Below are 16,958 nucleotides of genomic sequence, written 5' to 3' on the forward strand. Positions count from 1 at the left end.
GCTGGGTAAAGTAATCTTGGTTGTAGGTTCTTGCTATTCATCCCTTTGAGTATTTCTTGCCACTCCCTTCTGGCCTGCATAGTTTCTGTTGAGAAATCCGCTGACAGTCATATGGGTACTCCCTTGTAGGTAACTAACTGTTTTTCTCGTGCTGTTTTTAAGATTCTCTCTTTGTCTTTTACCCTTGGCATTTTAATTATGATGTGTCTTGTTGTGGTCCTCTTTGGATTCCTCTTGTTTGGGATTCTCTGCACTTTCTGGACTTGTAAGTCTATTTCTTTCACTAGATAGAGGAAGTTTTCTGTCATTATTTCCTCAAATAGGTTTTCAATATCTTGCTCTCTTCTTCTGGCACCCCCATAATTCAGATGTTGGTATGCTTGAAGTTGTCCCAGAGGCTCATTACACTATCTTCATATTTTTAGATTCTTTTTTCTTTTTGCATTTCCTGTTGGGTGTTTTTTACTTCTTTGTATTTCAAATCTTTGACTTGATTCTTGGGATCCTCTAATCTGCTGTTGGATCTCTGTATAATATTCTTTATTTCAGTCAGTGTATGCTTAATTTCTAATTGGTCCTTTCTCATATCCTTGAGGGTCTCAGTAAATTTCTTGGAGGTTTCTAGAAGATTCTTGAGTAACCTTATAACCATAGTTTTGAACTCTATATCCAGTATTTTGCTTTCCTCCATTTCTTTCATTTGTGACATATTTTTGTCTCCACATTTTGGCTGCTTCCCTGTGTTGATAGAGTGGCTTTGTGTGCTAGGTGTCCTATAGGGCTCAGTGGCTCAGCCTCCCCAATTACCTGAGGTTGCCACTCTTGGTGCACCCCTTTATGGACTATGTGCACAGTCTTGTTGTAGTTAAGCCTTGAATGCTGTTGGTATCACTGGGAGGAATTGACCACCAGGCCAATTGGCTGTGAGGACCAGCCGTGTCTATAATGGGAGAACTGCTGTGCTGAAGACACCCTTATGGGGCAGGTCTTGCTTCAGTGGGGCTTTGGTGCTCACTGAGTCTGTCCCTTGAGTGTGTCTCTTATGGATATGAAGAGTTGTAATCTGCTATGGTCTCACACTGACTCCTGGGTACACAGGCTCTTGGATCTCCAAGGAGGTGCAAAATCAGCCACTGCCTCAGGCCACCCAGCAGGAGCTTCAGAGACATCTGCAGATGCCTTAGGCCTTCTTTTGGAAGCTCTGGGGCTCTCTGAACCAGTTGCAATTTGTTAGGTTTTAGGCGGTGAGAACACAGGCCATTCATATGCAAAAGTCGCTGTGCACAGCTGGGTGGGGTTGTAAATTGGGTGGGGCGGGGTCTCATGGAATCACCAGGACAGAACAAACATCAGTGGCTGCCAGTAAGCCCTGCATTGGAGAGGTCCCTGAGGTCCCTGAGTCTCCGTGTTCCGTGCCCTGTGTAGGAACAATGATCACTGCAAGCACCTCTGAGAGAAAGCCACCCTCGTGTTCCTGCCTGATGCCAGACAGTCCAGTTTCTCCCTGTATGAGTCTGGGTCCCCAGAGTCTCACCCAGAACTGGAGTTCAGAGCAATTGGGAGCTTGTATCTGCCTTGGGATTAAAAAAGAGAACAGCGCACCCAGTTGCTGGCCCATCTTGCATGTGCTTCTATACCTCCTACCAGACTCAAATGGGTTTTTCTCACTCAGCCAGCCTTCTCGTGGTTCTGGATGATATCCATTTTTTCTTTTAGTTGTAGTTTTGATGTAGTTGTGCGAGGCAGGAAGTACAGGTGTGTACCTATGACGCCATGTTGGATCCTCCAAGAGGGAATTTTAGAATAGATGAAGTGAACATGGTTTCCTCACTTAAGGAATTGCCTAGCAAGTGGAGTGGTGTAAGGAGGCAAATGGTTAAATAAAGGAACAATGTAATGTGGTAGGAGCCATCACAATGAAGCATTATGGGAATCCATAGAAGAAAGAAATAACATTCAGGTGTGGGGTTAAAGGCAGAAAATTTGCTGGTTCTTGAAGAAAAGGTGAGATTTTCATAAACAAGGAACTTTATCTTGCTCCTATTGTTAGGTCACTGAAGGAGGAAAGCACGAGACCAGAGTGGTGAGGGATTATGAATTTATTCGATCATCCACACACCAGGTGGCTGAGCCTGGATGGCTCCAGCACCCAGTGGCTGGAATCAATGGCTTTTAAAGGACTTTTGGTGGGCTTTTTTCTGGGTGGAGACTTCTTTATGCATACCCGGAGGAGAGATAATGGAATGTGGTCACCACAAGTAAAATGTGGTCTTCAGCAAAGTGAATGTCCATAGTGAAATGACTTGAAAAGCCAGTTCCTGGGGGAAGGGTATCAGTTCAATTGCTCGATCAAACCTAACATTCCAGCCTTTTTATTTTATGGAATAGGGATGAAGGTCATATCTTCTGTAATTACTTCCTGCTGAGGTGGGATGTTGAGATCACAGGGAAATGGACCTTGATAGTAGTGGGCTGGATGAGGGGTCGCAGCAGCATGATTTCCCCAAGAGACTGGTTGGTGAAGTCTTGAAAATGGTCTTGTTGAGTGACTTGGGAGGTAAAAGCTGGTTCTGAGGCTACCACAGTGTCACTTGTCTAGTTTTGCTGCTTTTCTAGGCCTGGAGCTGAAATACAACTGAGACCTAGATGTTATCTTTAGGGAGGGTGGGGAAGATCAGGGGTCTCGGTTGCCTGACTAGTCATATGAAAGGGGAGGATAGGTTACCCTGGGGGTGAGGTCCTTGTTTTCCCAGTTTTGCCCCTTGCTGGGCATCCACAGTTTTATTGTAGGCCCTGAGACAGGGTTTCAAAATAGGTAGAGCAGTGGTTAAGCTCCCTGTGTCAGTTCCAACCCCTGCTGTGATGCCCAGGGTTATTAGGAGAGGGATTATCTGGACTCCTCTTTTGTGTCAGATATGATGGGTTACGGGGATAGGCAAAGACTGATTATTGAGGGCTACATCTACATTGGGTGAGAGAAAAGAGTACAGGTTTCTGTCCAGCTGATAGGGAGATAGATGTATGTGTTTTCCCCACAGAGGAAGAAAAATCCCTGATCATGGAGACAAGCTGAAAAGTGTAAGAGGAGAGGTGGACTAAAGGGTATGAGATTCCCTTTCCTGGTTCCACGCTCCAAGCTGAGAGAGTAGTCGCCATGGCACTACCAATAAGGGGTGACAGATGAGTGGTTGAGATTTTATTGCAGTGCAAGTGGGCAGGAACACTAGAATGGGCTGTTATTCAAGGGAAAAGAAAAGGGAAAGGAAAGGAGCAGTTGAAGCCAGGAGCCTGGATGGTTGGATAAGAAGTAAGACAGACTGTCTGTGATCAATTAGTTGTAAGACACCACTGCATTCAGACCAGCCAAATTTAGTACTTTAAATTTCCTGAGGTTATAATCTACCACTCCCTGGCTTAACTTCTTATTTTTACTGAACCTTAATCCTTGCTGTTTTACTTTTAAACCTGAAATTGCTACATTAAAAACTTTTACTTTCTTTCAAATAGAGCAACCAACTTGGTTACCTTCCAGAAAAAACCGGTAGGACAGAGACATGCTGGCCAATACTGCAATGCATACATCTCAAGTAAAAGTAACTTTCTTTTTACTTATGGTGTCTCATTAATGGTGAGATTTAATGCTTAAATAATAACTTTTAGTTTATTCTGTAAATAGTAGTGGAAGAGATTTTTAAATTCCTTCTTTTTAAGCTTAAATTTACTTCTAAACAGCATTCTTTTTTGGCTAGTGCTCATTTGCATATATAGGCAAATTTTACTTTGGACTTTACTAGAACCAGTTGCTCATAAAATATTGGCTTCTCATATAAATGAGTTTATATGAGACCTTGATTATGTTGTGAAAAGCTAACTTACCCAAGTAATTAAAGTATGCTCCTTTACTGAAAAAGCAAAGTAAGCAAACCTATATATTTGACCCATGAAGTACAAATGCCACCCTTGCCCCCATCCCCTTAGCCAATCTGAAGAGCAGGCTGGGTGGGAGTCTGAGGCATTATGTATGCTTCTGTCTTAAAATTCCGCTGCTGAATATTCTGGTTTAGCTTAAGAAGTACCCAGCAACCTTGTCCTGCCAGGCTTGGAGACTGAAACCTTAGGCTTTCTTGCTCAGAGTAAAATGGCCCTTTTACAATTCTTGTAAATAGTTAACTTTAGAACTTATTTCTTTCTTTCAATATTTCTATTTTCCTTCTCATCACATATGCAACCTCCACAAATTTCACACTTTTAAATTAGCCTTCAAACCTTCTATGTCCATCAAAAATGCAAAACATGCCTCAGACCTTCTGTTAAGTATTTCTACTCTAATATTCCTTCTTTCTGTCATACCTTCAGCAACTTGTACAGACCTTTTCTTTCTTTCTTTCTTTCTTTTAATGTATTAGAATTCTTCACTCTTAGGAACCTTAATTTTTCAATGATAACCAAAAAGTAAACAGCCAACATTTCTTAGATTGACATTTATCAACACACTTTAAACACACTCTTACTTTCAAGAAAATATACATTCAACAAAGTACAAGAGAGCTTCTGTAATAAAAAATAAGAGCAGGTGAATTAAAACATGTCTAGCAATCAATGTTTCAGTATTGTATGCTATTTTAAAATATTTAGATGTTTATCATTTAACCTAGCAATGCTCCAAAGTCTTTGAGTTAATAAAACTTTGGAAAATTATGTATAGGTATATAAGGCTGGAGAAAAGGCAGGGGGAGGAGGGAGCAGGCCCCGCAGCCTGTTCCTAGATCTCTAGCTGCTTGGATTCAAAACTGCTGGATTTTTCCTTAGAGATAACATGCTAAGGTTTGGTAGATAATGAGCTCAGTTTCTGATAATAACTGGACTGTTAAGTAAGCATGTGCAGAAAGTTGTTCTCTGAGAAAGGTGGGGGTTGGGGGGGAGTGAGAAGGCGCTGAGGTCAGAGCAGTTTTCAGAGCATTAAAGGGGTGAGAATGTTGGCCTTGGTAACTAAAGGCTCAGTGAGGGGGTTCCTTTGTCATGTCATGTCATAGAGGAGCTTTGCAAGAAGACTAAAGTTGTGAACCTGGAGGCGAGAGCATCCACTGAGCCTGAGAAAGGAGAAAATTTCTTGTTCAGAGGAGGAAACAGACATGGAGGAGATAAGGAGATAAGGTGTTTAGAGTCCAAGGAATGACTCGGCCTTGTGGGGTGACAGTGTGACATTGAGGTAGGTGACTGTGGTTTGGGACAACTGGGTTTTATGAGGGAATGTATGGTAGCCCTGGCCAGGCACCGAGGTAGAATGAGAAAAGAGTGAATGGGGGAATTTAGTAAGCTGCAGTGTAGAGGCAAGGTGGCTAATGGCTGTGAGACTAATCTATCAACCCCCATAATAGAGACTGAGGAGGGGACAAGGGTCCCAGCAAATTCAGAGAGGGCAGAATAAGTGGCCTCGGTGTAAATTGAAAAGGAAAAGGAGATTGGCTTACCTGCCAACACAGTTGTTACCCAAGGTTCTGTCCTGGTGATGTAAGTCTGTGGGGCCCTGTCAGGGCCTGGGCAGCTTCTTTGGTGACCAGTCCCAGGAGGTCTGGGAGCTCCAAACCAGATCCAGAGGGCAGCCTTGCTGGACTGGCTGAGTTCCGACCCAGCAGGGCCAGACTACAGTCTGATTTCCAGTGGCCTTCCCTTCCACAACTTGGGCAGGGCCCAGGCAGGAGTCTCGGATTTGAGCAGAACTCGGTTCATTATCCTGCCTTATTGCATTTGAAGCATGGGCCTGGAAGAGGCTTAGCCCCTGACTTACCTGCAGTTGGAGGACTGGCACTAAGTTTGGGGTTTATGAGAATTGTGGCTAGGAGCTGGAAGGCCTCAGCCTTGGAATGATCTCACCTTTGTTTTTGGATTTGGGTCTCCTAGTCTCTATTATTAAAGACCTTAAAGGTCAGGCTAACGAGGTCTTTTTGAGGGGTTTGTGGACCTGTGTCTATTTTTCAAAGTTTATGGTGTGTGTTAGGGGCTGATTGGGATATAAAATGGGTGTTCAGAAGAAGGGCTTCTTCTAGGGAGGTAGAGTCTAAGGTGGTAAATTTCTGTAAGGCCTCCATGAGGCAGGAGAGAAGGAGAGCTGGGTTTTTGTGAGGACCCTGAGTGATTTCATTAAGTTTGTCAAATTCCTTAGTACAGGTGATCGGGTCAGTGGAAAAAGATCTGAGATGTCTCTCAATCTGTGCAAGGTCGGACACAGAGAATGGGGCGTGGACTCAGACTATGCCCTCAGTTCCTGCTGCCTCCCTCGGGGGTGGAATTGGCGTGGGAATAGAAGAGGCTGTTGAGGAACGCAGTCTTTGGGTGGCCTGAGAACAAGTGTTAGATAGGAAAAGGCTGTTTTGGAGCTCATGTTCTCAGGATTTGGGCTCTCGGACTCGGGGAGAAGGTGGTTGTTGGTTAGGGAATCTACTGCAGGGGAGGGAGGAGAGGGAGTGGAGGTTGGTGGTCTGCTAGGTCAAGAGTAGATTCAGAATCAGAAGTGTTAGGGTTAAGATGTTGTGTGTGAAGGAGAAAGATCTGATGGGTAGAGCAGGACTGAGAGAGATGATTGGGACTGAAGGGTGAAAAAAGGCCTGGAATCTCTGACCATTTTCCTTGCAGTAACAGCAATTATCTAAATTGTTCAGTGTGTTAAAATTGAAAGTGCTGTTTTCAGGCCATTGAGACTTATTATCTAGTTTATGTTGTGGCCAAACAGTGTTACAAAATAAAGTGAGGTGGTTGGGCATGATCTCCCCCACGAGTGGCCCATGAGACAGGAAGGGTGAGTGACAGACCACAAACCCAAAGGTGACTGTTTAGGGCAGGCGTCCCTGCTGCTAAACAAATCACCATTAGAAATGAGAGGTGACCCTCTGGACTGGGCATCTCCAATCCAGAAGGACCCAAAGCCAAACGGCTGAGGAATCTTCTGGCCTAGCGCTAGGACTTTCAAGATGAGAGACTTCCAAGAAGTCAGTGAGAGAGAGTGGGCAGAAGACCCGAGACGAGGGGAATTGTGGAATGTCACTCACCTAGAGAAGATTGGCCGGTGTGGGATGGAGGGTCAGCAATGGAGGAGAGATTCCAGGTCTTGTGTCCTCCTTGGCTGGCTGGAGGGGACCCATAAGGGAGGGAGACCTGATCGAGGCTGGCAATCGAGTCACCTGAGTAGGATTTGGAGGTAAGCCCAGGACGAGCTGCCGCTGCCTACTGCTGTCCGAGTAGCAAACTTGGGGTGACCAAAGCCAGGATGATGGCTCCGCTCCCCATGGAACCCTCCCGGGTTTCTGGCACCAAATGTTAGGTTGCCGAAGGAGGAACGCACGAGACCAGGGTGGTGAAGGATCACAAATTTATTCAATCATCCGCACACCAGGTGGCTGATCCTGGATGGCTCCAGCACCCAGTAACTGGAGTCAGCAGCTTTTAAAGCTTTTTTTTCTGGGCAGAGACTTCTTTATGCATAGCCGGAGGGGAGATAATAGAATGTGGTCACCACAAGTGAAATGTGGTCTTCAGCAAAGGGAATGTCCATAGTGAAATGACCTGAAAAGCCAGTTCCCAGGGGAGGGGTATTAGTTCAATTGCTTGATCAAACCTAACACCCATATAACAGTATCCTTGAAAATACCCCTCATGGGACACTGCAGCAGGTGAGGGCAGAAGCAAGGGCATCAGCTAGGAAACTATTCCAATTATCCAGGGAGAATGTGATGGGTGCTCTAACTGTTGTTTTAGATAGGGAGAGAAATGGTTGGATTCTGGATATATTTTGAAAGTAGTTGGAGCTGTTGATGGATTCAAAATAAGACATGAGATAAAAGGAGGATGTAAGGTTTGTGACTCCACCCATCTGAAAGAGCAAAGATGCCATAACGAAGATGGGGAAAAACAGGAGTTTGCATTTGGATGTGTTCAATGTGACATGCCTACTGGACATCTAAGTAGATAAGACAGTAGTCTATTTATATCCAGAGTTCAGAGAAGTTCTGGCTGGAGACTCAAAGTTGGCAGTCATCAGGATATAGAGAGTATTCAAGAAATCACTTGGAGTGAATCTAGAGAAGAGGCTTCAGGGAAAAGTCCTGGGCATGCCAATATTAGAGACAAGGTGAGGAGGCATAAGCAAAGGGGACTGAGAAGGGATCACCAGTGAGCTGAGAGGAGAAGAGAGAATACGGTTCTGGAAGTAAACTTGAGGTGTGTCAAGAAAGAGAGAAGAGTGGCTAGATACATATTGCAGACAGGTCAGCTAAGACATGAGCATGGCTGTTAATGTGTACATTAATTTCAATACCAGTCATGTTTGTACTTTGCATCAGTGCCCAAAGTAATATCTCCTGGCCTCACCTCCTTAAGTGAAATAAGTTGTCTTTTTCCATAGGTGCCCTCTACGAACATTGGCATGACTTCATGGGAGGCCCATGTGTATCTTCAACTCAGTCCTGGTCCTCTCAGAAACCCATGGGCAGAACAAAAAACTCAGAGGCTGAATTCCCAACTACAGGCCTCAATGCTAGTTTTTCAGAGGTCCTCAAGAAAATCTTTCAAGATCTGTGAAGGCACACAGTCCCTCTTCAAGTCTGAGAGAGAGGTTGTTCTTTTTCTGTATTATACACAGACTAGGGGCCCGGTGCACGAAATTCGTGCACTGGGTGTGTGTGTGTGGGGGGGAGTGTCCCTCAGCCCAGCCTGCCCCCTCTCACATACTGGGAGCCCTCAGGCGTTGACCCCCATCACCCTCCAATTGCAGGATTGGCCCCTTGCCCAGGCCTGCCGCCTCTGGCCTAGGCGTCAGGCCCGGGCAGCGGGGACCTGCAGTGGCAGCAGGGGGCGCCGCGATCGCGCGGGCTCCGCCCCTGCCCCTGCAGGATGCCTCTGGCTGAGGCGTCTGGCCTGGGCAGCGGGGACCCACAGCTGCAGCGGCCCCGCGATCGTGGGCTTCGCTTTAGGCCCAGACAAGGGACCCCTAGCTCCTGGGACTGCCAGCTTCGACTGTGCCCAGCTCCCATTGCTGGCTCCACCCCTACTTCCTGCTATCACTGGCCAGGGCAGAAAAGGCACCTGATTCTCTGATCATGGCTGGGGGGCAGGGCAAAGGCAGCCCCAGGGCCGCCTTTGCCCTGCCCCCCAGCTCTTAGCTCCCCCCTGGGTTTCCAATCACTGTCAGTGGCAGGGGGCTTCTTCCTGCTTTCCCTTTCACCTCCCTGCATTGTGCCTACATATGCAAATTAACCGCCATCTTGTTGACAGTTAACTGCCAATCTTGGCAGTTAATTTGCATATAGCCCTGATTAGCCAATGAAAAGGGTATCTTCGTACGTCAATTACCATTTTTCTCTTTTATTAGTGTTGATGAGCAAAGCAGTCCAGCCTCCCAGAGCTCTTCAGGGAAATTCTTTCAGTTCTAAGTGCTGTGTCTCTTCTCTCTTCTCTCTTCTCTCTTCTCTCTTCTCTCTTCTCTCTTCTCTCTTCTCTCTTCTCCTCTTTCTGTCAAGATTTATCCCAGTGTCAGGAACCCACAAAAGATCCCCCCCTTTATTCATTCTATAGTTTGGCCTACCTCTGTCCTCCAGCCCAACAATAATTCTTAAATCTCGGGGCAGGTGTGGGTGTGGGTGGGGGTGGGGGGTGGGGAGGTCGCACATGTAAAATTTCCAGTGTCCCCAGGGGGTATCCTTACCCAATTTTTAAAGGAGTGGAAGCACAGTACAGAACCAAAGTGGAGGGGTGCTGGCCAACTTTATCCTTCAGCAGCATCAGATCCCCAAATGCAAATGAAATGTGAGGAATTCAGTGGCCCCTAACAGCAATATTTAAGCCCCAGCTGAAATGTTCTATTAACAAAACTTGCAGAATATGTTTTATCTCTTCAAGTAAGGTCAAAACTTAACTATCCCCCCTCTCTGCAACACTACAGGAAGAAAGAATATTAAAAATTGAATTAAGCCAAAACCGGTTTGGCTCAGTGGATAGAGCGTCGGCCTGCGGACTGAAAGGTCCCAGGTTCGATTCCGGTCAAGGGCATGTACCTGGGTTGCGGGCACATCCCCAGTAGGAGATGTGCAGGAGGCAGCTGATCGATGTTTCTCTCTCATCGATGTTTCTAACTCTCTATCTCTCTCCCTTCCTCTCTGTAAAAAAATCAATAAAATTAAAAAAAATTGAATTAAAATATCTAATGAAAAAATTAATTTAAGATATTCTTTGATAATGACAACTTACTTCATAAGATACAAAAGTGACTAAATTCCAAACCAAAGAAATTTGAAAGCAAAAGTAATGTTTTACAACAACTAGCATTTTGATTGCAGGATCAGCAAAAGCAAGTGTCACCTGTCACTAATTTCCTATGAATTCAGAGTCCACTGCATTCCTGGGAAGGGTGGTTAGTGTTTGGCAACTGTGTGTGTGTGTGTGTGTGTGTGTGTGTGTGTGTGTGTGTGTAAGGATCCAAAAATATAACTGAAAAGTTAATCAAAGGGCTGAGAGTGGGCACAAGAATCAAAAGCATGCTGACTATGTAAAATACCAGAGTACAAGAAGGCTCCTGCTGTCTCAATACCTTACTTTACATATGAAATAATCATGTAAGTCACTAAAATAGCAACTGATGACTTTTGTATACATATGGAGTTTATTACATGCACTCTAAAAATATAACTCATGTGATTTAAATCTAAAGTGGTGATTTTGCAGAAATGGTCTATTTGGTCTTCCAGCTGGTCCATGAATCTCTTATTTTTTTCTGGTATGGACTGAAATTTGCTTATGTCTTCCTCAGAAGAGGGGCCAGTTCTCCTCAGAATTTTTCTATCACCAACCATAAACAGGTGGTCCTTATGATATTTTGTTTGATTCCTTAAAAGGATGGCCAAACTGAAAAGTTTATTAGCATTGTTCTGAAGTATGTTAATGAAAAGATATATATCAATATGAAATCACTAACATCTCAATTTTTTTCAAACAAATCCAGCATGCTTCTATGATCTGTGGTAGCAGATTTTGTGGAGCTGACATACAATGTATTTAGTCATTATTACAACATCACTGGAAGCCCAGAGCACTAAGCCAACTCAATAACCCATGTGTGATGCCTCAATTATCTACAGCTTCAATTAAAAATATTCAGAAGTGTTCTGTCTTGAATTTGTTCAAAATGCTTGGCTTAATTCTTAGTGAGTCACCAAAATACAGTACCAAAAGTTAAACATTTAAACACTTTTATTAAAATGTTTGTACATACACATAAAATATTCTCTTGATACAAAACTATACAAAGTGTACCAACAACTGACATCATTATAAATGAATGCTCAAATCAATGAGACCTAATCCTGAACACTAAGTAAAGAAGAAAAAGGAGGAAGAATTTTTTGGGAGACAACTTGATCGTAGCATAACAACATTTTGTACTGTCAAATATTATGAAGCTTTTTGTACAACGGTGTTCAAATCATTTTTTTTTTTCAGATTAAGAATATCTTCCGGAGGAATCCTTCCAATTGACGAGAGCATCATGGAAATACACTTGGAGGACATTTGTAGTTATGTGCTTTTATGGCTAGCTTTGTTTAAAATTGTTTTAGGGTTTTTCACACCCCTGCCAATTAAATAAGGTTAGACAGAAAGAACTTCCAAAGACATGTAAACCCAGCTCTCCACGATATGCGATTTTGACACCTCTGCATTGCTGCGCTGTGCACTGAGTCACAAGCAACACAGATCTTACTGGATTAACATTGAACTCCTGCCATCTCCACAAACCCTAGCAGAGTAAAGCTGTCTCCGCAGCTTCTGAACAAACTTGGTCTTTCATTCACCCTCCTCATCCTCCCCATAGCAACTATTAATAAATCCTCCCGCCTTACATTGGGAGATTTCTCTACACCCAGAGAAAGGAGCTCCCGTTTCTCCGGGAGAAACTGATTCCATTATCTTCCTGACAAATGGTCTCCAAAGGGCACTCACTCTAGGCACTCATTTGAGCGCCCACTGCGGAGTTTCCTTCCCATTCCAAACTCCACGCCCTCCAAAGAAAGCCTAAACTGCTGGGTCTCTTCCCCGCACCCTTCACACACCCCCAAACCCCCCCCCCGCACCGCCCCGCACCGCCCCGCACCGCCCGACACGCCTCCTGCGACTCCCGAGTGATCACACAAACATCTCAGGCACCCCTCTTGACCCTGGAGTCTCCAGAGGCCCTGTCCCCGGCGTGGCCCTCCGCCTGGCCCCTCGAACTCACCAACAGGAGGTTGTGCGCCACCAGGTACCCGAGCCGAGCGCTACCCTGGACGCCGGGGGCCAGGCGCCCAGTGGCGTAGCCATGCCAGGCCACCACGTAGGGATTGTCGATAGTGATCCAGTACTTGACCTGGCCGCCAAAGTGGCGGAAGCAGAGCTCGGCGAAATCCCTGAAGTGGTCCGCCAAGGTGCGGTTGGCCCAGCCGCCGTAGGCGTCTTGCAGACGCTGGGGCAGGTCCCAATGGTACAGGGTGACCACAGGCTGCACTCCCAGCTCCCGCAGCCGCTCCAGCAGGCGTCGGTAGTAGCGCAGCCCTTCGCGGTTGGGGTTGCCGGCGCTGCCATTGGGGAGCACTCGAGCCCACGAGATGGAGAAGCGGTAGTGGGTGACCCCGAGCTCACGCAGTCCCTCCGTGTCGCGAAAGACGTTGTTGTAGCTGTCGCTGGCCACGTCCCCGGTGGCGGGCAAGGACTCTGACAGGGCACCCGACGGCAGACCAGCTACCGGGGGGTCTCCTGGGAGTGTTGGGGGTGAGTGGGTGAACGCGTCCCAGATGGACTCGCCCTTGCCGTGCTGCCGCCAGCCGCCTTCTATCTGGTAGGCAGCGGTGCCCACAGCCCAGAAGAAGCCGTCGGGGAAGGTGTCGTGGAGGAGGCCAGCATCCTCGGGGGCCAGAGGGCGCGCGAAGCGGGCCCAAGTCTGCACACCGTCTCCAGGCTCAGCGCGCAGAAGGCGACCGCCCAGGGCCAGCAGCAGCAGCAGCGGCGGCAGCGGTGGCGACCGCGGACAGCGTGGCGGGGCGCGGGCCGGCATGCTGCTTGTGATCCGGGCCCCGGGGCCCCGCGCCATCCCTTTATGCTCGCGCCCCACCGCGCCGCCCACCCCGCGCCGGCGCGCCCACCCCCGCTTCCCGGGGGGCCGGGTTGGCAATAATTACCTGAGAGCCGGAGTCTGCCCGGCCTTGCAAAGGGCGGAGGGGGGAGACAAGGGCGCAAAGACCAGCAGTTGCCAGGGGAAGGGGCGCGACCGCCTGCAAGGGGCAGCAAGCTCCGCTCCTGGACGTCAGAGAAAAGGCACCTGTTCCTCGCTGCGCCTGGGAGCCACGGAGGATGTTTGGGCGACCTAAGTTCTCTGCGCGCTGCCTTCTCTTTCCCACATCCTCGCGCTCCAGGAATAAGCCGAGGAGTGGGTGTTGGTCCGGGAGGTAAAGGCAGCCAACCAACTTTCCCTGAGTCTGGCGCGGGGCCTTTGCCAGCCTCATGGGTCCGCCGACCTGGAGGCACCAACTTTCTCTTTTCTACCCCTGGGAGGCCAAGAAAAGCTTTAGATTGACGTGACTAGAGCCAATTAGGAATTGGCTGAAGCCATATTGGGATGGCAAGGTGGGGAGACTTATGTCGGAACTTTGAATGTTGCAAGACAAGGAATGAAGGTGGACTTTCCTTAAAGCCTTTATGTGAGAACCAGGCACTTGCGCAGGGCCGATGGCTGTCCTCCAGGCCCCACTCTAGGAAGCTCTGGAGGAAGACATAGGAGCTGTATGGTTGTCTTGGGACTCTCCCTTTTACTGTTATTTATTTATTTTGGTTGGAAAGTCATTCTTATTGAGGAATTTGGAGGGAAAGTCTCATAATAGTAAAAATACTAAAGTTGAATGTAAAAAAACGCAATGGTGCAGCGTAGTGCCTGGCCAGGAGGCGGAGGGCACAAGGACTGCCCCTCCAGGGCGCAGGCTGGGCAGCAGGAGAGAAGCTTCCAGAAGGCGCTACCAGGGGAAGCGTCGGGGAGGGAGGAGAGAGTGGGAGTTCTTCTCTAAGACTAGCCCCAAATGCACATGAACAGCATAATATACAGCGACGGGCTCAGCCTGCTCCTGCTCGGCCAGCCTCAGCCTAGCTCGCCTTGGGACTGCCACTTGGCCCCACGGAGAGAGAGGGGGCCGGGCCAGCATGCCACAACCGGGTTGCTTCTGGTGCCTCTGGCTGTGCAGGGAGAGATGACAACATGGGACAGCTGGCGAGAGGGGCTGAGAGGTCACGGGCAGAGCCCACTGGACCCCCAATTGCACATGGCTGCAGAAGTCCTCAGCATCTCCTATGCGAATCTCGTCCGAAGACCGAGGACACGTCTGGAGAACTGGGTGAAATAAATTAAGAAAAACCGCAGGACAACCTTCCTTCTGAGTGCGGATAGCTCTGGCCACAGCATGAAGGCCTTCCCTTTCGTGCTAGGAATGTGGTTCTCCAAACGCATCCAGGGAGCAATAAGGATCGTCGCTGCGGGCTCCCTCCGGATCTAGGACCTACGGAGTTGGCGTCCAGTCTGTGGCAGCAGCGCCGGGCTGGCCCTCCTCTCTGGCTGAGAAGAACTGTGGGAAGTGGGGCCTTGTCGTCTTGGAGTTAGCAGGGAACTTGTCTATGTAAAGTTTTGCTGGAGCCAGAGGTTCTCCACCTTTGTGATCTTGGCCAGGACAAACTTTAGGATCCTCATCTATCAAATGGAGACAGCTGACATGTTGGTCCCGCCACCTTACAGGCTTGTGGAGCTCAAATGAAAAATGTGCACACAGATGATTCAAACATGAAGTATCCAGACAAGTGTAAGATCTTGCTAATAAATACCTTTACCTCCCATTCCAGGACCTTGTGCCCCAGTCTCCACACACTGGCACTGTGTTGAATGATGAAGAACCTCACAGAGGTACATCCATCTTGTCCATTGATCATCCCTGCGCTGTTTCATACACACTTAAAATCAATAAAGTCTTAAATATTACAGATTAAGGTACTTTTATTAATCCTCTTAAAATGAAAGCACAAGAAATGTATTTCAATATTGTATTAAATACTCCCAACTGCAACTAGCATATAGCATATATTTTCATAATTAGTAAGATTAAGCTATCAGACTGGAACAAGAATTATTGCCATTCTTACAAGTGGCATTTCTATTTTTCAATAAACATAAAATAAAAAACAATGACACTTCAGCAATTAAAAAAATTACATCACTCAACTGCACAGTCACACCCTCTTCCAGCTAAATTAAAAAGCTTCTACTAGTATGTCTGCATGCAGGATCATATTTCCTTTCTAGAGCTGAAGATCAGAGTGTTTGCTGCTTTGTAGCTTGTTAAGTTTCTATTAGAAATGCTTCATGGGTTTCATGGAAAATAGCTTATGCAAAATGTTCACTTATTGATGTGTGGTCTGTTTGCTCAGGACAGATTGTATCTATTGCTACTTTTATTTAACCAACAGTAAAAAACAAATTTTAAGGCTTTTTTAAATTTTTATTTTTTAGAACAGTGATTTACAACAAGGACTAAGTTGAGTAAATTCTTCACATTTAAAGTTTATGCCTCCCTGTGGGTGTGGGGGAAGACATATATCCCCTAATGATTTCAGCATTTGCAGAGATGTTCCAAGGTGATAGTTAATTTAATCCAATGATAAAGATTACATGATAATTAAACTTTCCTCCCAGAACTCCATGTTATCAAGGTTTTGTTGACAGTTATGTTCTAGATTCCTGAAGTGTGACTAACGGCTACTACTTACTCCTCATTTGTTCTGTTTTATTTTGGTTCTTACTTTTCACAGCCACCTTTGAACATCTAAAATGTGGCTTTTATTCAATGCTTTGTTCTCCCACAAATAAGACTTTTAATACTTGTTGTGCTTTAAATATGAAGATAAAGTTCTTGATGCATTGAAGGAAAGGAAAATTTTAAATTTACTTACTGACTTTTGCCAGGGTTATGATTTTCAACAACCTAAACGTGGTCATCGAGCTGAAACATTTCTTCATCAATCCTTTCTGACCAGTTCTTCTCCTGTGTGTTCTTGGGACCCAGAGGCCTCCCTGGCCAAGGTAATAGAAGGAGGCTCACTGACCTACATAGGCCAAATTACATCTCCAACCTCACACCTCACCAGCCACAGACACTTGGCCTCACTGAGAAGTTACTGACATCAACACCAATACTGAGCAACAATCATGGGCAAAACCACCATGAGAAGCTTAAGACTTCAAAATATAGAAGACAACTGCTGCCCTCAAAGGCAATACTGGATTAGAGAACCAGGATAAAGGAAGTGACAATAAATAAGTTGTTTGTGTTGCCCTAACCGGTTTGGCTCAGTGAATAGAGTGCCGGCCTATGGACTGAAAGTCCCAGGTTCAATTCCGGTCAAGGGCATGTACCTTGGTTTTGGGCACATCCCCAGTAGGAGGTGTGCAGGAGGCAGCTGACTGATATTTCTCTCTCATTGATGTTTCTAACTCTCTATCCCTCTCCATTTCTCTCTAAAAAATCAATAAAACGTATTTTTTTTTAAAAAAATAAGTTGTGTTGAGTATTAACAAATGACACACATGATAGGTGTTAGAGGAATTAAGGGGAAGGAGAAATTACCTTATTTTCAGCAGCTGGAAAAGTTTCACAGAGATGTGATAATATCTGATAATATCTGGGGTTTAAAAGAGTCAAACTTGCAAGGAGACCTGGAGGCAAAGATAATAGGGAAGCAAAATATGAAAGAAAAAATATTTGTAGCATATTTGTGGTAAAAATATATATTTAATTAAAAATAAATCTATTTGTGCAAGGAAATAGTGAACTGAAAAGATAGGCAGGGGTCAGACCTTAAAGAGTATTTAATATTAAAGTTTTATCATTATATCGCATCAGAGCCTC

At 46.1% G+C, this 16,958-nt stretch overlaps 1 protein-coding gene and 1 long non-coding RNA gene across 2 annotated transcripts in view; one reads left to right on the forward strand and one right to left on the reverse strand.

Annotated features, from left to right (window-relative positions):
• The window catches only part of KL (klotho), a 53,169-nt gene extending 39,892 nt beyond the window's left edge, over positions 1-13,277 (reverse strand). Inside the window, exon 1 of the mRNA XM_059684432.1 lies at positions 12,260-13,277. Within this exon, the coding sequence (XP_059540415.1) occupies positions 12,260-13,108 (849 nt within the window). The 5' untranslated portion in view covers positions 13,109-13,277. The remainder of the gene's footprint in view (positions 1-12,259) is intronic.
• Positions 13,277-15,036, forward strand: LOC132228282 (uncharacterized). Its single transcript, XR_009451319.1, has 2 exons — positions 13,277-13,463; positions 14,899-15,036. It is a non-coding gene; the product is annotated as an uncharacterized LOC132228282 (long non-coding RNA).
• The last annotated feature ends 1,922 nt before the right edge of the window (positions 15,037-16,958 follow it).

This window comes from Myotis daubentonii, chromosome 2 (assembly GCF_963259705.1).
Source record: "Myotis daubentonii chromosome 2, mMyoDau2.1, whole genome shotgun sequence".
In the NCBI taxonomy this organism is placed as follows: Eukaryota; Metazoa; Chordata; class Mammalia; order Chiroptera; family Vespertilionidae; genus Myotis; species Myotis daubentonii.